This window comes from Xenopus laevis, chromosome 1S, assembly GCF_017654675.1.
Source record: "Xenopus laevis strain J_2021 chromosome 1S, Xenopus_laevis_v10.1, whole genome shotgun sequence".
Lineage (NCBI taxonomy): Eukaryota > Metazoa > Chordata > Amphibia > Anura > Pipidae > Xenopus > Xenopus laevis.
The window spans coordinates 66,005,078-66,029,695 of NC_054372.1; the positions used below are offsets into that span (position 1 = coordinate 66,005,078).

The following is a 24,618-nucleotide window of genomic DNA, read 5'->3' on the forward strand; positions in this document are numbered from 1 at the left end:
GAAGGTATTTAAACCTTTTTGCTTCAGTGAACAGTAATAAGTGCTTTGTCAGTAAGGTGTAATTAAATGTTTGGCTTCTATATTTGCATCACACAGTAAGTAATTTGAATCTCAACAAGCGTTTTTTTTTCCAACTTGGACTACTATTTCAAGTACGTTTTGTCAAGGGCAGAAAAACAATTGATACGCAAAATATAGATTTATGCTAAAAACAGAATTAATAAAGCATCAAGAATGAGGAAGAAAGATGCATTTGTTTTACATGACCCAAAGTCATTTCTGTGCCAAAAGCATGGATTTATATTGTATTTACAACATCTGATGTAGCATTCTGATGTAGTACACGTTTTAGCTGAGATGAATGGACACACAGCTGATATAAAGGTACCTCTCAGGTACAATGTGCATAGTAACAGACAACAGAAGACAATTTTGGGAAGCAGCATCTTGTTATAGTGTGCACTGAATGTACAATGTACAATATTTATGTACGCACACAGATCTTGCATAATCTTACTTTGGGGGTTATATATTAAAGTCTGTATGCTAAAAACGTAAAACAATTTTGAGTTTTTTACTATAAAATGTCAAGATTTATTATACCCAGATGATGCAAAAAGTCGGAATTCTAAAATACTCCATCTTCAACCTGTCGAGGTCCTGTAGAATTCAATGGCAGTTGTCCTAATTGCAATTTGAAGATATTATGGTCTGCGCTTGATGGCTTTTCCACCGATTTTGGGAGAAATTCTTACTTTTCGGTGTCACATTAGAAAAATTCCTATTTTTCATGCGACAATTGAGAAAGAAGCGGTTTTCGTGCGACAATCTAAAAAAGTCGAGGTTTTTCTCGATCTGATTTTTTGTGGTTTTAAAATGGTAAATAAGGATAAATCCTGGATTCTAGTTTGATCTAACTTTTTTTATTTAGAAAATAGAAAAATTCGGATTTTGAAAATAACTCCTTTAAATTAGAACAAAACAAGTCTTCACGAGATAATACTGGTAACTAAAAAAACAGCCATTAATAATAGGTTATATTGTAAACTTAATGATTCTAACTCATCTGAATCACTTACTTCTTGGCAGCTGGCATTTATCAAGCTGGCAGGTAGAATAATAAAATGAATAGAGTTAGGTCCATTGACAAGTATAATATATGATTTTAAGCATGTCAGTGATGACATAAATAAACTGAATATGATGATACCTTTACGGTTTCCAGTAATATTCTGGATTGCCCATTGCTTTTATTCAGTTGAGTCTATTTTTCTATTCCATCACACAAGCACTTGAGCAAGAATAATATACACATTTTCATACTGTTTTCTCTACTAAGCACAAGTTCAGCATTGCATTAAAATTATTTGAGCCCTCTTAACAACAAGTAGAAATGTAACAAATCCAAGACCAAGACCAGTAGCTGGACCTTATCCCATGGAAACCTATGATTGATGCAGAAATAATCACCGAAATTCAAAACCTATAAAAGTAATTAAATTAATGGGTACTTTAAGATGCAGTGGAAAAAAATCTTACTTCACACAGCGGTACAAAACATTTATGTACAAATATAATGATGTTATTAGAATCAGCTGTCACAGAAGGCTGCAAGCTAGAAACCAATTAGTCACTAAATAATTGAAGAAATAACTGTTCTGTTCGTTCATTTTATAATGATTGCTTCTGACTGGGATCCCCATAAAGTGTTCCATGCAGTATACTTCCTCTAGTGATAATGCTGCAGCCTGCAAAGACAGGTCAGCATAGGGCAATTCGTTAAAAACACACCATTACAGATGATTTGCAGTGCTTTAATATCTGCAGACGTGGCTGCTCCCAGTTCCATCTGGCTGTGCCTCTGGCAATTACTGGCACTGCAGAGAGGCAAAAAGAAGTTCTCTTCATGTGAAGTGTTTATTCTGCATCAGGATAAATGAGATGCTATTGCTACTGGCCGTATTTGCTCAGCATGTTATTATATACTAAGACACTAGAGGGCTCTTGAAAGCTAGCTGGATTACTGTGAAAGTATCTGCTTTCACAGATCAGATAAACTAAGACTGCGTCTTACATCATGGAAATAGCTTAGCAGCGGTCAATAAAGGTATGCAAATTATAGAAAAAGGATGATAGCTTATTTTAAATGTATTTTGTGAACTTGGGATAGCACCATACTTACACAGTTATGCTTGTTCAAGAAATCACCCAAGTCACTCTAATGGCAGAGACACACGTTGCTATTTTGGGAGATTACTCGCCCAGCGACAAATAGCTTATTCTTCAGGCGACTAATCTCCTTGAACTGCCGAATTGCACTCGGATCGCTTCGGCTTTCTGAATTCGCCTCGTGAGTCAACTTCGGGCGACTTCAGAAAACGAAATGTTTTTAAGTGCCATCCCGTCGACGATTTACATTCTAGCTGGCAGGAAGGCAGTTTGGGGAGATTAGTCACGTGAAGAAGATGCAATTGGTCGCTGGGTAACTAATCTCCCTAGATAGCAGAGGGTGGCTCTGCCCTTAAAGTCATTAATAGAATCTGCCACCTACGCTGCTTCTACTGAAAGTTCTGTTCTTGTAATCTAAATGGATGCCCTGTGGTGCTCTGATCTTTTCAATGGGGAAAAATTCCCTGCTACCTGTCTATAATGCCATCTATTTTACTAGTAAAGTGTAAACATGTCCCTTCTCAAGCACATTTTCTTCAGATAAAACACAATCTTTCCTCATAGATTAACTCATCACTTTTACCAGTTTAGTTGCACAACCTTGCACTTGCTCATTTAAAAATCCTTCTTAATCACCAAGTATATAATGTTTTGAGGTAACTTAAAGGAACAGTAACATTAAGGGTCAGATTTACTAAGCTCCAGTGAATTTTTGAAGTCCAAAAAGTTCAAATTTTGATTTTTTGGATACTTCGACTATCGAATAGGATACTACGACTTCAAATTTACTTTGACTCGAAATAAAAATCATTTTGAATATTCGAACATTCAATACTGTCTCTTTAAAAATCCTTCAATTTCAATACTTCGCCAAATTAAAGCTACTGAATTGCTATATGGCCTATGGGGACCTTCCAGTGCATTTTTTAACGTTTTTTGCATTGAATAAAAATTCTTCGATCGACTGCTAAAAATCGTTCGTTTGGTAGGATTTAATTGTTCGATCGAACGATTTAGATTCGATCGATCGAATGCTATTTTAGCGCTAAATCCTTTGAATTCGATATTCGAATTCGAAGGATTTCAATTTGACCCTTGATAAATCTGCCCCTAAAAAATGAAAGTGTTTTTTTAGTAATGAATAAATTAGATAGTGTTATTATATACACTGGACATTTGCTTTAGAAACACAACTATAGTTATATAAACATGCTGTATAGCCATGAGGGCAGCCATTCAAGCACGGCACACATAGTAGATAACAGATAAGCAATGCAGTATCCCTTTTTCAGCTTTGAATGGCTGCCAGGTCTGGATTTGCGGCAAGGTCACAAAGGCCCGGGCCTAGGGCGGCAGAATAATAGGGGTGGCATGCCACCCAGCTGCTTACCCGGAAGCACAGCTCCCCAACGCTTCGGTGCAGGCGCGCATGTTTGCTTGCACCAGAGGGGTATATGGGCGGCTGGGTGCCATGACCGCGTGGCCTCTGGGCGCCCGCCCACTAAATCCAGCCCTGATGGCTACCCCCACAGCTACCCAGCGGCTAGTTTATATAATCTAAAATATCGTTTCTGAAGCAAACACAGAACTTTTACTAGGGCAGGCCAACAATAAATTATATTTTAATTACTCTAAAATGCTTTTATTTTTTGGTGTTACTCTTCCTTTAAATACATAATTAAGAACACAAAGCCATGGAAGAAATGTCATTAGACAACACATGGGATATATATCTATCTATCTATATATATATATACATATACACGAATATACATATATTATATATATATATATATATATATATATATATATATTGCTACTACTGTATATATTTAAAATTACTTTTTGGCAGTGAAAGATAAAGAAATCCAAAAGTGGACTTAGGTCACAAAGGTTTGGAGAAAACAACAGGAAGGTGATGACCTGAGGAGAAGAACGCTGCAAAGAGAGAGGGAGAGAGAAGCATAACCAGAAGAAGCAAATTATTACTCATGACAATGCCTGAAGCTAGCAGATGAGAGCCACAAGTGCACCATTAAACTCTGATCTGCAATAAATCTTATAGCCACACTGCTGGAGTGTTAGTAACAAATGGACATAGTAAGGCAAAATACAGTAATATGCAGCAACATTTTCCCTGTGTATTTTAAATGACTCAGGATGGAACCATAGACAAACAGAAGTTGGAATACCTAATGACAAATGCATTAAAAAAATGTTTGAAAGGGTATAGCATAAAAAGCAGTATTGTCACATAAATTCTTTTTCAAGTAGAATAAGAATCAACAACAATATACGCAGCATATTTGTTATACAGATATGGGATCTATTATCCAGAAACCCATTATCCAGAAAGCTCTGAATTTCTGAAAGGCCATCTCCCATAGACTCCATTTTATTCAAATAATCCAAATTTTAAAAATGATTTCCTTTTTCTCTGTAATAATAAAACAGTACCTTGTACGTGACCCAAACTAAGATATAATTAATTCTTATTGGCAGCAGAACCAATTTTTTATTTCATGTTTACATGATTTTCTAGTAGACTTAAGGTATGGAGATCCAAATTACAGAAAGATCCATTATTCAGAAAGCCCCAGGTCCCAAGCATTCTGGATAACAGGTCCCATACCAGTATTCTCTTATTCTCTGGCACTAAGTTTTCTCAAGAGAATAAACCCATAGTAACCAATAAGATATTTGTTTGCAAACAGGTGACCAGGAAATGCACCTGGGCGAATTTGCCAATCAATTCGTGAGCCGCATTGAAGTCAATAGGCATCAAAATTATTTTGATGTGCGCCAATTTTCTCACGAGCGTCAATTTTTATATGCGCGATTATTTGGTCCAAATGCATTAAAGTCAACGGGTGCCCGAATAATTTTGACGTGCAACAATTTTTATGCAAACGTCAATTATAACACACGCCATTTTTTTTGTGATGAAACAGTTTTTTTTGCAGGAAAATTGTCGCCACAGTTTGCAAATTAATTTGCCTGTGGCATAACGCGGAAATTCACGCCGACATTACGTCTGCCACATTTATTCGCCCATAACTACTGGCCAGCTTTTATTACACAACCCCAATTGTAATATCTAAAACAAATTAAAATCACAGTCTGCAATAAAATGCAATTCTACTACTTCAAGGGTTAATATCAATACTCTTCCAGGTAGCAGAATAGAAAAAAGTTTATATCAGCACTCTTCTTTATCAGAACACCAGCTGTGATGTCTAGAATAGTTTCAGTTTTTTGTATGTGTCTGTTCATTTTTGCTGTACCAGTAATGCTAAACTGATTGATCAGCCTAACTGATTGAAACTAATATGAGTGAGAGCTAATTGAAGATTTATGTGAATCTCAAGACATGTCAACTCATCTGCATCTTCATGAGTCACTATAACTTAACCCCCTCTCAACTGGTCACCCTCAATAATAGACATGTTTCCTGTTGTAACTAATTTGCACCCAAATACTCTTCATGGTTCCAGGTTGTCATTTTTGGAAGTAACTGTAAATAAAAAGTGTTTCTTAGCTGCAAGACCTACACAAACTCCAGTTTATTCTTAACTAAGGGGAAGATTTACACAGCTTGATAAATACTTATTTTTTAACACTGTGATGCCTGGTGATCTGAAGGCTAGTTTTATATTAATGCTGCTTCTTTCCACACTTGAGTAAACAGGTCTCTTTGCAAGATGTAACCAAAACATGTATGTATGAGATGAGCTCCTGCAATAAGGCAAGGTGAGAACTTTGCTCAGGCATCAGTGAGTGGGTAGTTACAACGGGCAACAAAAAGCGGCCGATTGTAATTTAAGAGCGGCATTTTCATGTTTTGACACGGAAATTCAGCTCCGCTAGTGCAGAGAGTGCCATTGTGCTCATTGTATTAGCGATGCTGCCTCCCTTTGACCTGTTCCGATGCTGATTTTTAAGTGTGGGGGCAACTCCACCAGGGCTGCTGCCTCTGGTCTGCTGTGGAGGTTTATTTTTTCATTCTCCAAAAAAATTATCATTCAGTTCTACTCAATGCTCTGTTTTTTGGGACAACACAGCAAAGAAACATCAATTTCTAATCAAATAACAGTGTATAGATTGCTGTTGTTGAAAAAAGTACAAAACAAAACCAACCTACAAGCTTCAAGGTTTATTTCCCACAGTTTTATAAGCAAAGTTAAAAAGAATGGTGCAAGGGCTAACCTCCTGAAAGAACACAATCCATATACAGCATACTGTGTTAATTGCATCTCTCTGTTTTTTGTCCTTCACCCAGCTTTCCTTATTATTCAAATACCCAGTACATACTGTAGAAACATATTATATAGTACAGGGACTTGCAAACATTATTTGATTACTTGAGTGAAAATCCAGTGAAAATATGATTCATCAAGGGAATGCTATTTGTCCAGTTTATTTTTTAAACCAAAGAGTTGGTAGCTAAATTTCTCTAAGGACAGAATTTAATCACTGTAAGTGAAATATAATTATTCTTTCACCTAATTAAGGTCTCAGCTTTGTAATAATTTAATGTTCACAGCCACCAAATTATTATTTTGTACAATGGTGTTTTTTTTTTTTTGGAGCTTTATGTCAACTAAACCTTATAGTTATAAGTTTATTCCCTTGTGCATACTAGTCCTTCTAATTACATTCATTACATATGACAAACTAAGATGAAAAAGGGATTTGCTCTTTATTGTAAGCATGGACCAAAATAACAGTTTCTTTGCTGTAAAAAACAAAACAAACCATAACGGTAGCATGAATGGTATAAAACAATTACTGTGTCTCATTGATTTACATGGTTCCATCTCAGTTATAAAAGTATTTTGACCTAGTTTCCTTACACAAACACAGGCTTTGTGGCCAATACAAATGAACCATTGAAAAATTCAACTCTTTAATGTCAAGTGCTGTAAGCTCTGTATAAATTAAACTTTTCAGTTCATTCACAATAGAGGTTTAGCATTCTGACAAGTATATACGACTAGGTTATTTTTCATTCTAGTAGTATGAACAACAATTTAGTACAGTTTTCAATCATATGATGTTTGGATGCCCAGTCTTTATGTAAATCAATTTCTTTGTACGAAAAAAAAAATTAACCATTTAGAATAGAATTTCAACACTGTATTATCTATAGTATTCCAACGCATTTTTTTTTCTTATTTTACTTGGCGTAAGGTAGAAAAGATTAAAGAACTAATTTATAAGTGAGTTATATTCATTTTACTGCATAATTTTCCAGGTCCAGTACCCACAAGCCCATGAAAATGAGAAAAAGCACATTTCCATCTCCAAATAGACTCTCCTTCCATCTATCTTCACGGGTTCCCAGCCCCAATGGTATTTCACCAACACTTTTTCTGCAATGGATGCAGCTATAAGCCTTGCACTTTCCTTACTTATCTTGCCCCAAATTCCTATTTCCTTTTTCATTACCCACAAGCCACCAGTCAGACAAATGCTTTCAAAAGAATACCAGTAAACCTACCTACAAACTGGTTGTGTTGGTTTACAAGAAATGGGGCAGCTTCTGCTCCTAATATTACTTTACCCTATTAAGGGGCAGATTCACTAAGGGTCGAATTTCGAAGTAAAAAGTACTTCGAAATTCGACCCTCGAATTGAAATCCTTCGACTTCGAATATCGAAGTCGAAGGATTTAGCGCTAAACGTTCGTTCGATCGATCGAAGGATTTTTCGTTCGATCGAACGATTAAATCCTTCGAATCGAACGATTCGAAGGATTTTAATCCAACGATCGAAGGAAAATCCTTCGATCAAAAAAAGTTTAGCAAGCCTATGGGGACCTTCCCCATAGGCTAACATTGACTTCGGTAGGTTTTATCTGCCGAAGTAGGGGGTCGAAGTTTTTTTTAAAGGGAAAGTACTTCGACTATCGAATGGTCGAATAGTCGAACGATTTTTCGTTCGAATCGTTCGAATCGAAGTCGAAGGTCGTAGTCGAAGGTCGAAGTAGCCCATTCGATGGTCGAAGTACCCAAAAAATACTTCGAAATTCGAAGTATTTTTCATTCGAATCCTTCACTCGAGCTTAGTGAATCGGCCCCTAAGTGTTCTGCATCTTACAATGGATCTTTCAACAGTCTCTAGTTAGAATTCTGTTTTTTACCCAGGGAAATGGAAATATTAGTAATTTGGAAAAAAATTAATTCAATTAATTTGAATAAATAAATTAATTTCAATAAATAATATGTCTATAAAATGACTGCATAATGTTCTGTAAAACATTTGTAGCAAATAGAAAAGTACTAGCTAAATGGTTGCCTTTTCTATTTTTAGAAAATATATAATTTGCAGAATTTAAAGGAACATTGTAAATTGGAAAGTATAGTCTGTATAACGTGCAGGTTCTTTAACAATAAAAACATAATGCATGTCAGAACTAAGGTGGAACTAATGTGCCATCACACAATGAACAGCCAGTAAGAAGGAGGAAGCTTGATTCAGCTACCCATTATAAATGAAGCCTTCATAGATGCTGTGCTCGATCTTGGAGCTTGGAAGTATAGATCATACCAGCACATACCAAAATATACAAACGTCTCTCCAGTGTTCTTATTTTCTATAACAGTGATAAACCCAATGGAAATCGAAAGTTGCACAGTATATAACATGCTAATCCTAAAAGTTCTGCATTCACAGGGACTAGATGTTTCATATACTAGAACAAGAGCAAAACCTCTGTCTCAATTAGACACTTACTGAATGGAGCTTTCAATCCGAGATATTGTCAAAAAGGCCGCTAGGTTTGCAGTGTACGAAGAGATGACAATTAAGGCAAACAACCACCATGCTCCCATCATCATTCGAGTTGATAGAGTAGTGTAAGGTACCTCTCCTCCTGGTGATAAAAAATATTAATAATGGGTCATACAACTAAACTTAGTTTTCAGTTGATGCAAACTGTAAATTGTTCTGAATTTTTTATTGCAGTACTTGGAGACAAACTATGTCCCAAAATTCAGAGCAAAAAACTACTACTACTTTTTAAATAGTTAAATTAACTCAGGTATATATGATTAAATTCATAAAATTACATTTGCAATTTGCAAGAGATAAAATGCAGTAGGGAGGATAAAATTAACTTATGAAAGTACAGGTATCGGATCCATTATCCGGAAACCATTATCCAGAAATCACCAAATTATGGAAAGGCAGTCTCCCATAGACAATTAATCCATATTTTTTTTCTCTGTAATAATAAAAAAGTCCTTTGAATTTGATCAAAACTAAGATATTATTACTCCTTAGTAGAAGCAAAAGGAGCCTATTGGGTTTATTTAATGTTAACATGATTTTCTAGTATAAGGTATGAAGTTCCAAATGATAGAAAGATCCCTTATCCGGAAAACCCCAGGTCCTGAGCATTCTGGATAACAGGTCCCATACCTGTAGTATGAAGAAGTAGTCCTGTTGAAAACACTAGACTTCACTGCAGATCACTTGGTATAGGGAAAAAATGTTGTTTCCCACCAGATTTGGGTTAGTTTCAGGTTGTGGCCACTGTTGGTATGGTACTGATAAAATGATCAAATAAACTGTTAAAAAGTATTTATCTGCTATTCTTACTGTGGAAATATTAGTTTAATTACAGACTGCATTGAAGTAGCAAGAAACAACCAGTTGAGGAAGGAAATTCAATATTTAATATCAAGTTGAATGAATTATTTAAAAATATTAAACTCTAATGAACAGGGCCCCTTTTTACAACCTGTATTGGTCAGTATTTTATGTAATCTGTATGACTGATGTATATACCCTTTTATTGTACAGTGATTCTGAATATCTTATGCTTTTCTAAATAATCACTTAATAAAATTAATAGAGCAACATTTGTTTTCCAGTTAAAACTGCCACTTGCTAATGCCTAGTATTCTGTTTAGTACATGACCAATTTTTATATGACCAAAATTCTAGGAAAAATGTTCGGTGTGTTGCAATTGATTGCTCAGATTTGTCAATCAATTAGTCAATCATATTTATACCTATGACTTGGGTAGACAAATGGTAGGGTTAATGGTGTTATGGGGTGTGGCTAGGCTTACCATTGGGGTGGCAAAAAAAAAAAAATCAATAAAAAACCGGTCCAGAAGTTGATCCACTTCTGGGTTTCTACTGTATTAATTAAATTTTTTCTAATCTAGCTTTCACCACACTATTTAGCTCTAACAAGACAAAAAATGGTTTGTAAAACTAAAATGTGTTATTGTTCAATTTACGAAAGTGTGAACACTTTCTTATGGGTTTTATAATCAATAATATAATATTCTCTGTATTTATTAATCAGTATAGCACAAGCTGTTCTGCATAAATATGTGCAAATTTAATAAATCACATGCTGTTTCACACAAAATAAGATCTCTTCCTAGTAACCTAGGATAAAAAGTATTGATTAAGTAAGTATTTAAATTTGAGATCATGGGATTAATCCCCACTTACTGATTTTTTGAAGTCAAAAAATATATATACTATATTATATATATAGTACTGTATATTGACTATAAGGCAGCAGATGAGTCCATGTGCTGTAAAAATAGCAGCTGCACAAATCTATAGTCAGTCTAGAGCAGTCATGAAAGTCTTCCTAATATAAAATAGGACATTTGTTGCAAAGAAATAGTTTCATTGTTGGTGCATGATCAACAAATACAACTTAAATTGTAAAAAATATATTTCCACTTTTTGATGTTACTGGTGCTATTTTTTAGTTGAAAGGAACAGTGTATCAAATTCCCTTATCTGGAAAACTGTCAGGTACAAAACATTTCTGATAACAGATCATATACCTGTATTATTCTGCTTTTAGCTTCTATAGTTTCATTGCAAAAAAATGCATTCAATATTCAATAAAAATCAAAGAATGATATGATTCCAATTTTCTGCATCGCTAGTAGTAATTATTTGGAAACAGCACTATTTTGCATTATTGGGCTGGTTTATTAAAGGTTGGCATTTTTCTACTGAACAGTAACAACAGTTAGGGGCACATTTACTAAGGGTCGAATATCGAGGGTTAATAAACCCTCGAATTCGACCCTCCAAGTAAAATCCTTCGAATATCGAATTCGAAGGATTTACTGCAAATACTACGTTCGATCGATTGAAGTAAAAATCGTTCGATCGAACGATGAAATCCTTCTAATCGAACGATTGGAAGGATTTTAATCGATCGATCGAAGGATTTTCCTTTGATCAAAAAAACCTTAGAAAACTGATGGGGAAGGTCCCCATAGGCTAACATTGAACTTCGGTAGGTTTAAACTGCCAAAGTAGGTAGTCAAAGTTTTTTTTTAAAGAGAGAGTACTTCGACTATCGAATGGTCGAATAGTCTAACGATTTTTAGTTCGAAGTACCCAAAAAAATACTTCGAAATTCTACGTTTTTTTACTTTGAATCCTTCACTCGAGCTTAGTAAATGTGCCCCTTAGTGTTCAGTAGGAAAAAAGTGCCTTATCTTAGGATTTACAAAGTTCTGGGTTGTAAAGATTGATTACAGTGTGGACAAGAGCTTTACAAATTGTTAAAGGAACAGTAAGACCAAAAAAATAAAAATGTTTTAAAGTAATGACAATATAATGTACTGTTGCCTTGCACTGGTAAAACTGGGGGTTTTGCTTCAGAAACACCACTTTAATTATATAATATCATATATATTATATATATTATTATTATACATTATATAATTATATAAACATATTGCTGTGTAGCAATTGAGGAAATTGAACCAGGCCTAAATGGCACAGGTTAAAGGAACAGTGACACCAAAAGATTAAAGAGTTTTAAAGGTATGACTATAATTTTGCCCTGCACTGGTATAACTGGTGTGTTTGCTTCATACACACTACTATAGTGTATATAAACAAGCTGCTGTGTAGCCATGTTTATATAGTTGTGTTTGTGAAGCAAACACACCAGTTTTACCAGTGCAGGGCACCAGTACATTATATTGTCATTACTTTAAAGGACAAGGAAAGTTAAACTAAAAAAGTAGGCTAGAAACATACATTATGTTCTGGGCTTCTGTGCCAGCCCCAGACAACCAAAGCCCTTAGCAGTAAAGATCTGTGCCTCCAAAGATGCCCCAGGAACTCCCCATCTTTTCTCCTGATTCACTGCACATGCTCTGTGCTGCTGTCACTTACTGAGCTTAGGGACCGACTCACAGTATATAGTACACATAGAATAGAAATGACACAGTATAAGGCTGATTAGTAATTAATATTGATAATTACTACATGGCAGTATAGAAACCAGTGCAACTAGCATCAGAATTTAATAATCAGCCCTGTAGCATCAGCTTATATTATAGGCCAACCTTATTTTCTGCTTGACTTTTTTTCTCTCTCTAAATGCTTTAAAGTCAATGGGCATTTTTTCTTGAGGTGACTTTTTTTTCCTGGTGACTTTTTTGTCTCTGCAACCTTTTGTCCAAATGGCCACACTTGTCAATGGCCACTCTTTCCAAAGAGTTTGCATGTTCTCCAAGTGTTTTTCCTCTGGGTTCTCTGGTTTCCCCCATCCCTAAAAAATATGCAGGAAGATGAACTGGCTTCTGAAAACAATGGACATAGTGTATGTGACACCCCAAAAAATCCTCCTAAAATCCATCCATCCTAAAAATACCAGTTTTTTAATTAAAGAAGTCTCTCAGGAATATTTGTCCAAATAAAAAGTAAAATGAAACTTATAGTTGATGTAGGCACTGCCATTTTAATTCAAAATAAGGGGTAACAAATTATGAGGAGCCTCTGTTTTTTCTTCACTTTTTCAAGCCATTTAATTTTCTAAGCTTCTTGCTCCCCACATCACAATCATCAATTTCCCCTTCTTTTCTGTATTTTCATTTTCTCTATACTTCTCACATTTTCCATCTGGCCCTTTCTCCTCTTTGATCTTTCCACATTTCTTATATCCTTCTTTCTCATTCTGTTCTCCTCTTTCTATCAATTTCCTTTCTTTTGCTCTTCTCCCTATTTTTAATTTGTGTTCTAACTGCACATATGTTCAACCTAACATCAGTATCATGTTGCCATTAACAGCCCTTTTCTATCTTCTCTTTTCTGCCCTTTTCATACGAGTTTCTCGGTTTCCTCCTTTTGGGATTTTGCTTCAGCTTCTATCCCACTTTCCCTCTCTCTCCTTCTTTGTTCAGCTGTGCTCTGTGTTCATTATTGGTGCTGCTCGGCATAATTATATGGTGCAGTGTAGTCTATAGCCCAGAGATACTTATTATTCTATAGCACTATGCACTCATTAGCAGTGTCTTGATAAACAGCTTAATTTTATAGTACTGCACTTTTTTGTACTTGAGAAACAAGCCCAGGGTTATATGTTATTCTGCAAAATAGAACTAAAAGCGTATTATTTATTCACAAAACATGTATATATAAAATTGAAAGCTTATAGATTTACTGTTTGAATTTGCTTTCAGTAAAAATGTATTATCCCATATATACCTGTAATTGCAGTAGCTGTTAATTTATTTGGCATGATAGGGTATACAAGGTTAGCAACGACAAATACAATTGTACTTTAGTAACGGCTTCATTCCTAATTTATAAAGAGAATAGGAGGTATCCTGTGGTGGCAGCAAATTAGGTAAATGAATAGCCTGGGAGTGCTAGAATGATGCACTTAAGGATGCCGGCAAGCAGATTTACATTTTTAGAGCTTTGTTTTTCTTCTCTTAAAGGAGAAGTAAATGCTATCTTTTAATGCTTGGCACAAAGGAAATATGAATATCTGTGGAGCATATTTATTAACACATTCAAACTTCATTCAAAGGTTGCTACATATTTCAACATATTATCATGGATTAAAGAATGATTGGGAAATGTTAAGACTCGTTTCACGAATTCATATTTATTGTGTTCTGCCATTGCTCATCTTATCTGTGGTGTGCAACAGTTATGTGTGGGTTGATAAACCGTCGACCTACACCAGACCCTAACCCACCCCTTCACAATCTGCACCCAACCCAACCTGTGGGTCTTTGTCTAATTTAGGGTGGCAAGGGCAGCAGGAAGAGCTGAATATTTTGCACAAGTGTCAACCTGAATCTGCGGGCTTTGAGCCATCCTGCAGCCCACCAGTGTGCACATAAATCTGACAACAAACAAATAGTGCTCAAAAAGATCATCAAAGAGGCAGCACAGACTGGCAGTAAGGGCATATGTTCCAGAGTTAGCAGCCCTTCAGAGCACTCCATGATAACACAATTTCTGACCATTTTGATTGTCTCTGCACTCACATGTTCACTCACAAAGGAATAATACTTTATTAAAACTTAATCATACTTTCCATTTTTTGAGTTTTCTGGGTTTCATCTTTGCTTTTCCTAATACTGGCAGTATTGGACACTTTGCATTTTAGTCAAATCAGTCTCTACATTCAAACCTATATTGCAGGTGTGTAAACGCAGTATTCTCTAAATTGTGTTAACCAGCAACTGATAATAGCATTACTGAAACAACATTCAGCATCACTATACAAAATTAAATGGCCTTACCATATTACTAGTGTTAACAAGGATAAAGCATTATAAAGCCTACACAGCCTGGAACCCTCAGATAGGTCTCCTCCATTTTATTGGATCGTGTACTATCAGCATTCAACCATGAACACTATGGGGTTATTTACTAAACTCTGAATGCTGAAAATCCGAAAAATTTGTGTTTTTTTAGTATAAAATTGGAGTTTAAAAAAAACACCAATTTTTCGGAATTTATTATACCCTGAGGATGGAAAAAATCTGAATCCGAAAATCCGGCATTTCAGACCTGCTGAGGTTGCATATTAGTCAATGGGAGAAGTGCCAAAGATTTTTTGATCTGCGCTGGGTTTCATGTAATAATCTGAGGTTTTTGGGGTTTTCGGTGGAAATTCTGAAAAATGTATATTTTTCATGATTGTTTTGGATTTTTTCCCACAAACAAAATTTTCATGAAAATGTATTAATAAATAAGTCGAAAAAACTTGTACGGATTTGGCCTGAGCTTTTTTTCAGGTGATCTTGAGATAAATTCGCACTTTGATAAATGGGCCTCTAAATGTTTTCAGATATTTGGGACTTTTATGAATTCACTCCTGGTAATGAGTATTCTATTATCTCCTTGGTAATGCCAAATGCAGTTTCTACTTTGCAGGAATCTTTTTACTTGCTAAGTGTTCCTAGAATTCCTAACACAGTATGAGCATATATAGTCCCTAGGCACCACTACATTAACCCAAGTTAATTTGCTTTGAAAGCCACATTGCATCTGATAAATCTCATGTCTGATTAACTGCAAAACAAGTTTCTGCTCAACAACTTCCTTCCTTGCAATATACAAAAAATTATTTTGCTTATGAATATAGAGAAGCTAGAAAAAATATGTTTAATACTTCCAGCAATAAAAGCAGAAACAAACAAGGAACTGAGTATACAGACCAGGACTCTCATTGGAAGGTAATCTAGTATTACACACTAAGTGGCCCAATGCCTTTTTATGAAGACAGCTCTTTTTAAGAAATTATACATATTTTTTTCATGTAATTATAATAATAATGATAATAATAATAATAATAAATCATGCCCTAATTTCTGATAATGCTGATCTCCTTAAACATAAAATAGATAGAGAGACATTTTTATTCAAAAAAAATTCTATTGTAGCTTTACGACTAGATTTGACAAACTGTAGATCATAACTTACAGTATTTTGATTAATGCTGCTCAGGCAGTCTGAGCTCTACAAAGACTAGTGTTATTTTTAACACATATCAATAAGAGCTTTTTTGAGTACTAAAATCCTGGTGATTTAACTCTGTTGAAAAAAATAAAATTACCCATCCAGTGTGTCATCTCCAATTATACTGTTTCTATCCACATTTATCTAAGCCAGTAAACCGTAAAGCTTCAGCAAATAAAGTTTGTGTTTTGTTAAACTGAATGTGAAATATTAAATGACAATACTAATGAAAGGAATTTCAATACTTCACTGGTATTTGGTATCCTAATGGGACTTTATGATTACATTTTCTTCTCTGTACACCACTATCTTCCAATAGTTGTCCTTTTTCATTTCAGATTGTTGTTTTTTTACTTAGCCTAAACTGTCATTTTTCAGATTACAGTACAAAACCAATCTATTTTCATATCAGCTAAGTGATGAAGAAAAATAGAGAAAGTGAGAAAATTAAATTAATATTGGTTTTTCAGTTAAACTACTAGAAGGCAAGAGCAATGAACATTTAACAATTAAAAAAAAATCAATCTGATAAAGATGAAACTCTGCATTACTTTAAAAAATCTGCTTTGAGCCCAGAGGCACTTGGGGAAAAAAAAAGAATTCTGAGAACAAAGACAGCCATTGTTCTTTATACTGTGTTCCATCAGATACTGTATAACCTTCTCTTATGAAATTCCTTTTAAAGGAATTGTTCAGTGTAAAAATAAAAACTTGGTAAATAGATAGGATGTGCAAAATAAAAAATGTTTCTAATATAGTTAGTTAGCCAAAAATGTAATGTATAAAGGCTGGAGTGATTTGACGTATAACAAGTCAGTCAGACACTACTTCCTGCTTTTCAGCTCTCTTGGTTTACACTGACTGGTTACCCTGGCTACCAGGCAGTAACCAATCAGAGACTTGAGGGGGGCCACATGGGTCATATCTGTTGCTTTTGAATCTGAGCTGAATGCTGAGGATCAATTACAAACTCACTGAAAAGAAATGTACCATGTGGCCCCCCTTCAAGTCGCTGACTAACTCAGAGTTATAGAGCTGAAAAGCAGGAAGTTGGATTCTGGCTGTTTTATTAGACATCTGTTCACTCCAGCCTTTATATATTACATTTTTGGCTAACTAACTATATTAGAAACATTTTTTATTTTGCTCAGCCTATCTATTTACCCAGTTTTTATTTTCATGCTGAACTATTCCTTTAAAGTTCGATTAGGTATTGAAAGTAATAGTGAGGATATGCTTGGCTTCTCTTCAAGAGGAACAAGTACAAGTTTTCGTTTGTATTCAACTATTTTCCTGTAGCTTTGACAATCAAACAAAATGCGTCAGTTTTTTGACAATCAAACAAAATGCGTCAGTTTTTTGACAATCAAACAAAATGCGTCAGTTTGAAGAAAAAGCCGTAAGGAGTGATTTTGCTAAGCTTGGAAAATGATATGCTGCACAATGATTGTATGCTACCAAACCTCACGATTATCAGTGCTTGTGTTGTCCCCCAACAGCTGATCGACATGTGGAGATCTCATGAATGTTTATCAAACAAAAAAAAGAGAGCAAACCAGTAACTGCATGGTGGGTGGAACTAGGGTTTTCTTAGGAAGATTTCATTGTCCTCCTGGGTTGCTGCACCTAAAGACTCCCTCTGTGGTTCTATGAGAGAGAGGGCAAGAGGTAGGCAGAAAAGGCACCTGCCTAGGGAACAACAATAGGGGGGCGCTGGGCAGGTACCTATTAAATTGTCTTCTGTCTACCCCTAGTCCGAGTTTACTGCCCTCTTTCACTCTCCCCTCCTCCCCTCTGCTGCTTGCTGCTCTCCCCTCCCTCCCCTGTTCTCCCCTCAGCTTTACTCGGCCTTGATGAGAGATATTGAAGTTTTACATATTATACAATAAACAAAAAAGGAACCAAATGGCCAGTCCAAAATCAACCAACTGATATTTGACATTGAAAACTAAAACATGTTATGCATATATTATTTTACTTTACATTTACCTTGTTGTACAAATGATCCATACACAAACCACATGGAATTGTACAGGGTTGTGGAAGTCATAGATCCCATCTGTAAACGTGGAGGATTAAGCCAGTTCAATAAGTAGACAAGCAGCCCCACCAAAAGAACTGTTCCAGCAATACAGGCCCACAGGGATAGGTCAAATGGTGCGAGACAAGCAAACATATCCACGTTTTTCTCAGTTTTTCCCAATAGTACTCCAACGGAATAATCCATATAACGTGTTGTAAAGTCAACTACATTCTCTCGGTCTGGTGTAATTGTCAGAGCAGAAATCCCCATATCAGCTCGCTTCAGAAAAAAAAAAGTTTATAATTAAATATATTTAAAATGGAAAGGTCTGAATACATATGAGCTCATTTAAGCTAAGAATGCATTGAGAAGGTATTCACCGAAGGGCAGAAAAAAGGAGACATTTTCTTTGTTTTTATTCAAAGTCCCTAGCCAACACATGTAAAACTTCTTAATTTTCTTTGAAGTTTAACCCATAATTACTGCAGCCATACTGCAGTGTGTTCTGTACACCATACAGAAGGCATTTCTTGAAAAATATCTGAAAAAGTAAGCAACTGAAACAAGAATTCTACCTAACACCACATTTTAAACTTGTTTTGAGCTATGTTGAATAAATAGCAGCACGAGCTCTTACTGCTAAGATAATCTATCACTTCACTTCATATTGTGACATTACTAACTAAACTTTTCAGATGGAAAATAAGTCGAATAATGCAATTATTTTGCAGTTTATCAAAGGGACATTTATTTTTCATCTGTAGGAGTTGTAAAGTAAGTGGAGGGATTTTTATGTTGACACCAGCCCATCAACATTAAATCAACATAATTCAGTGACCTCCTGGAACAGACATGAAAGAAAAGATGGGTTGAACAATTAAACAAAGTTAGCAAACTTCGTAACTTGAGTTTCAAATAACAATGTCTTTGTGTTGCAAAAAGTCAGCTTTTTATGTGTGTTCCCACTCAAATGGCAGTGTGTAGAGTTAAATCTTTTCCTATGAGCTACTCTCCTGATTTTAATGGGATTTCTAATGTAATGCCATGATGCTTTATTATTTTACATGATTATTTTCTCTTTTGCACAGTCAGCTTACTTTGGCCCTTGATTTGTTTTTATAAACAGCAACAGCTTGATAAACTATTTAAGGATAGACTTTAGGAAGGTTGATTAACATTGATACGTATGTTTTTTTAAATATCCAGTTTTTAAAATCTTCTTTCTGTGCAGTCTATGCATTTTTGTTTGAGAACTCATAATATTGTTACCACTCTCCTTCCAACTACTTATTTTTATTCTGATTTATTCATCATTTTGACAAAAGTGCCAGTGCAGCAATACTTAGAAGGATGCAATGAGTCTGTATAAATGTACTTTAAACATTTTAAAGACAGTGGTTCTTTATAGGGTCTTCATATCAAAAGCTTAACATTTTCACTCAGTATACGTCAACCTTTTAAAAATTAACTAAAAAAAACAAGAAAATTCTTTAGGTTTTCATGCATTTGGTAGACATTCCATTTTGTTATGGTCTTTCTACAAACTGAAGAGTAATATATAAGAATAATATAAAGTTTACTGAAAATATAACTAAAAATACAGTAGGATAATTCTGGCACCAATATGTATCTATGCCAATTGTCTGTAGTTCAGCAGAAGCTGGAAACCAACAAATTTCAGATGCTTTTGCCACAAGTAGCTCTTGGAACATTCTCTTTTAAAGGTAATATTACATATTTATAATTATACTGATTGCACACAGTGGAGTGTAGATGAGAGCAATAAAGATCCCTTACTTTCCTTCACTACAATATTACAAACAAGAAGAAGTGTGAAGCTCTATTGTGTATGTGAGATACAGCAATTATGTGAAGTCTGCTACACTGAGTGCTCCATTGTGTTAAAGCACTTACTTTCTAAGTGTCAGACTGTTGGATGAAATTAGACATAAGGTGCATTTTAGTAATGCACCTATCATCAATCCATATCAAATAGTTGGCTGATCCATATCAAATAGCTTACAGAGACCCAAGACGCTATAATAGTGTAACTGTGTACAATCAAATATGTGTTTTAGTGAGTATACTTAAGCCACATCATTATTGCTGCCTCTGCTTGAGTCTCTGGGGCATATTTATATCCTGTGTAAAACGAAAATTTACCAAAAAAACGGTGTAAAAAAGCTATGTAAAATGAATGGTGATTTTTTCAAGTTGTGTGTATTTTTACACCATGCGAACACCAGATTTGACACTGTTATTTTACATTGCTTCCAGCAGAAGTCACTCTATAAAACATGTGGCAAAAGTTTTTTTACACGGTGAAGCTTGTCAAAGTGTGGTGTATTATCCCGCTGTTTTTTTACACAGCTTTGTGTCTTAATCTGTCTGTATGCACAGTGGAAATGTTCTTGTGCCAGTGGTGCACATGTCTGGCTTCTTGGAGGCCAAACACCTCTGTAGTTGGGTCTTTATCCTCTGTCCCACCAAAGTTAGCTTCTGCGTCCTCAGACCTTGATAATGCATTTCTTTGTATGTCTGACCTCACAATGAATGCAGTAAGTAGTCTCATCTTTCAATCTTATACACAATTGTTTCTTCTTTATTTTAATGTGATTGGGTCTCTCTTTTGCTCTTGTATATTCTTACATACATATTTTTTTTCAAAATGATCATGCAATTAATACTTGCACAGAACAATATAACAGATATGTGCATGAGTATTCAAGTCATAGGCTCACTCTGTGTTTGTCTATAGCTCATAAAACCCTGCACAGTAAAAATGCATGATGCTAGGCCACATGCTACAGGTTTTAACACATTCCAAAATGTCTTTAAAAAGATTTTATTATTATTTACAATTTAATTGATATTCAGTGTCAACAATAAGGTAATAGGTCTGGATATGACATGACTTCATTATTATTATCCAGGAAAACCAGTGGGATTTGTATATCTATTAATCTCCCATAATTCCTCTGATGACTCAGTGGGTAACGGATATTTAATGACCTGTTCTGTAAGCGATTTATTTGAATGCAAATCTGTCTTGTTCTTTCCCCTGCTGTGATTATAAATAGCCAAATAGTAGGCTCACAGAGTCTATTCAAAAGGAGCACAATCATCCATTTAAAGTGATGGACCTTTCTAATAAAAGACAGTGAGACTTTTCACTATTCCTCTAAATGACAAACTATGAGGGGAAAATTTACTTATGCTTAAAAGAAGCTTTAAAATAGAAGTATTACAACAAATATAGCATTTTTAAGGTTACAAATAAGTATTCAAATATGTTTCAGTAAATTAAATAATACAAAATAATTTGTTCATTTGTAGTTAAGAAAGTTTGATTTAATCTGTTTAAGATGCTATTAAACTAGAGTAAAGATTGTATATGTGTTGAATAAATTCAGTAAATCCTGTGGCATGTGTGGACACACAAGGGGCATCTACTGAAGTTCAGTAGATATTGGTCCCCATGTGTTATATCTAAGGAAACAAATAATTAAAAAAAGATTTAAGACAACATAAAATAACACTTAAGGCAATTTTGTCTGGTTTTGCAAAGGTAGTGTGTAAAAGATTCAAATTACAAGATATATTTGTTTACTTGTTTAAGTTTTTAATAGAAAACATGAATTCATGTCCCCTGAAAGCACTTTAAATGTCCTTGATTGCTCCCTTTTTGCATATAGTCTTTCTACATAGTGATTATATAAATATTACCACACACTAATAACACATTACCAGTTGATTAGAAACATTTGCTTATTTACAATTTATTATAATCATCTCTATTTCCAGTATATTGAATAATTCATTTGGTATACTCAGCACACTTGATGGTACTTGAATGGTACTAGATGTGTAGACACAATTTCCTGTCATTTCAGAATTACTGAAGTAACATAGTTGAACTTCGACAAACAGGACAACTATACCTTATTGTAAAAGAGGGGAAAGCAATTAATCATAATATATGTATGTAAGATGAACTCTATAATGCTTATCATATAGTTATACTACATAGGTTGCTATAGATTTTCCAGCTTTATAGAAACCCATAATTCAACCAAATACATTAGCACTAGATGCCTGCCCTAGATACCAGCATAACCTGTGGTGGGCCCAAGTTGCTTCAATTATGATAATTCTTGCTAAAGTTATCTTAAGTTCTTACTGATAATAGTTGCATACATTTTAGAGATTGATGTCTGTCTAGAGTGTTTTGTCAAAACCTATATGTTAGCAGTATCTAGTAAAGTAAGGGCTATGGTACATGTGTCCCAGCTGCCAAAAACAGAAAAATTCCCATGTTTGTGAAACATTCACTCCCTCTTTTTGTACCTTTGTCACACTTTCTTTGTCTGCTTCCCATAGTTTTCCCACAACAAAAGCATACAGGGGACCCTGGTAAACGAAGCCGAAGGGTTAAAGTGGACCTGTCACCCAGACACAAAAATCTGTATAATAAAAGTCCTTTTCAAATTAAACATGAAATCCAATTTCTATTTTTTATTAAAGCATTCATAGCTGCTGTAAGCTCATTTAAAAATCTCAGCTGTCAATCAAATATTGTCTGCCCCTCCTCTATGCCAGTGGCATAGAGGCGGGGCAGACAATTACTTTCACTTTCCATTCAGCACTTACTAGATGTCACTGCTCTCCACACATTCCCCCATTCTCTTAACCATTTAATTGTGTAACCAGGGCATGGGGATGGACATTGGGTCCCCCATTCTGGTGCACAAACAAGATTCTGAGATGACACAAGGCTTGTCTTAATAACAGTGTGCACAAAATGGCTGCTGCCTGCTTGCTATAATTTTGAAATCCCAGACTGAAGGAAACAAGATTCAAATAATTTATATAGTGTAATTAAAGTTCATTTTGCTTGACTAATGTGATAATATAGGATTTTGAATAATTTCTTTGGGTGACGGGTCCCCTTTAAGGGACAGGGTCATGACTAGGGGGACAAATAGGATAATGATGGGGATTGTAGTTAATAGTTAGGGTAAAGGAAGGAGAAGTGACAGAAGGTATAATAAGGTGGAACCCAAAAGAAGGGCAGACATTTTACCTGGAAGGAGGAGAAAGCTCCCCTCCCTCCGGCCCAGGGGTCACGGGGGAACAAGGGGATGGAGGTGACAGCAAGGTTTGTGTTGTCGCAGCAATATGGGGGGGTGTCTGCACTATGGGCAGCTGAAAAGGGAAAAAGAAATGGAAGGTGGTAGTGCAAGCATGAGAGATAGGCTTTGGGGGGGCTGGGTCCCGGTTAGGTGCCACAGTATGTGGTTGTGTTGCGAATTAGCCTCAGGTTTGAAGATTTTCAGGTTGTTACTTTATATGTGGTTATATGCATCCAGCAAAGGTTTATGTATTTGTTCATGTATGGGTTTAAAAATATCATTATGGGTATGTTTAAGGGGTTATTAAACACAGCGACATGTATAATAAAATAAGCTGCGGCCTTTTCACCCAGATATATTAGAGCCAGTGTCAGTTATTGTGGAAAGAAGAATGGGTCCGGGGATTGAGGATCATGAGCATACTAAGCATATTGCCCTATGGGGCCTATTTATCATACTATGGAAAAAAAAGCAACCAAATACAACACACATTAACAGGCAATAGACCCCTATACAGTATGCAATGACACACTTCACTTTAGTGATTTGCCACAGTAACAGGTACCATCTATTAGCATTAGCAACATTGCAACAACTGCAAGTTAAGTACTAAACCATCATTTTCCATTTGGTGGACAGTGACCCTGTACACCTTTGGAGACAAAGGCCATGCTGGCTTGTCCTTTGGCCAAGCTAATTTTTGCTTGATCTGTCAGAATACTCACTGGCCACACTCATGAGTCATTACCAAAAAAGTGATGGAAATTACATAACAATGTTCCTTGTAGTCAGTTTAAAACTTTTTTTTTTTGGTGTGATTATATTGTTCACTTGAATACATTTTTTCAGCAATAATATTATTTTAATTTTAGCAATTGTACATTCTTTTTTCTATTTCACCTGTGCTGAATTTGATACAATTCATTTCTTTTTTCAGTCCATATAAGGTCTTTACTTCAGTATTTTATAATATTATATTCATCTGACCAATTTCCCTGTGTTCTGCTTTGTTCTCCTGTGATCAAGCATATGCTTTTTTCTAATTTATATTTTTCCTTTGATGAATTTACTTTAGAACTTCAAACTCAGATATCATGATCTATACTATTATGCATGTTATAAATTTTTCTGTGATTCTATTTCATGCAACAAAAATGCTATAAAAATTGCTGCTGTAAAAGAGCAATTTGGCAGGTCAGAATAAGAGAAAATAAAGCACAATATTTGAGCAAAATGAACGTCATTATTAGCTATTTCCTTTTAACAGTATACATGTACCAAGTCTTATCTTGCACATTGTACTTGATGGTAACCTATCTGCATAGATCAACATTGGTGGCAAATAGGATTATCTGGGGGCACATTTATTAAAAGTGCAATTTTTTCTGGTTGGGCTTTTTTGTTCTGAAAAAGTCAATGGCAGATGTTATTTTTACAATTGGAAGATGCTTCTTGCCTTCATGATCTTCAAGAGTTTCAGGCTGTTTGATGTTGGTTTTTGTGCGACAATTCGAAAAAAGTAGCAGTTGT

General features: G+C 35.2%; 1 protein-coding gene across 2 annotated transcripts in view; it reads right to left on the reverse strand.

The window, feature by feature from the left end:
• The window catches only part of LOC108704460 (glutamate receptor ionotropic, delta-2-like), a 599,719-nt gene that overhangs the window by 105,805 nt on the left and 469,296 nt on the right, over window positions 1-24,618 (reverse strand). For both annotated transcript variants that reach the window (XM_041579681.1, XM_041579682.1), the window contains exons 11-12: window positions 17,923-18,235; window positions 8,905-9,043 (exon numbers count right to left, since the gene is read on the reverse strand). In XM_041579681.1, the coding sequence (XP_041435615.1) occupies window positions 8,905-9,043; window positions 17,923-18,235 (452 nt within the window). The remainder of the gene's footprint in view (window positions 1-8,904; window positions 9,044-17,922; window positions 18,236-24,618) is intronic.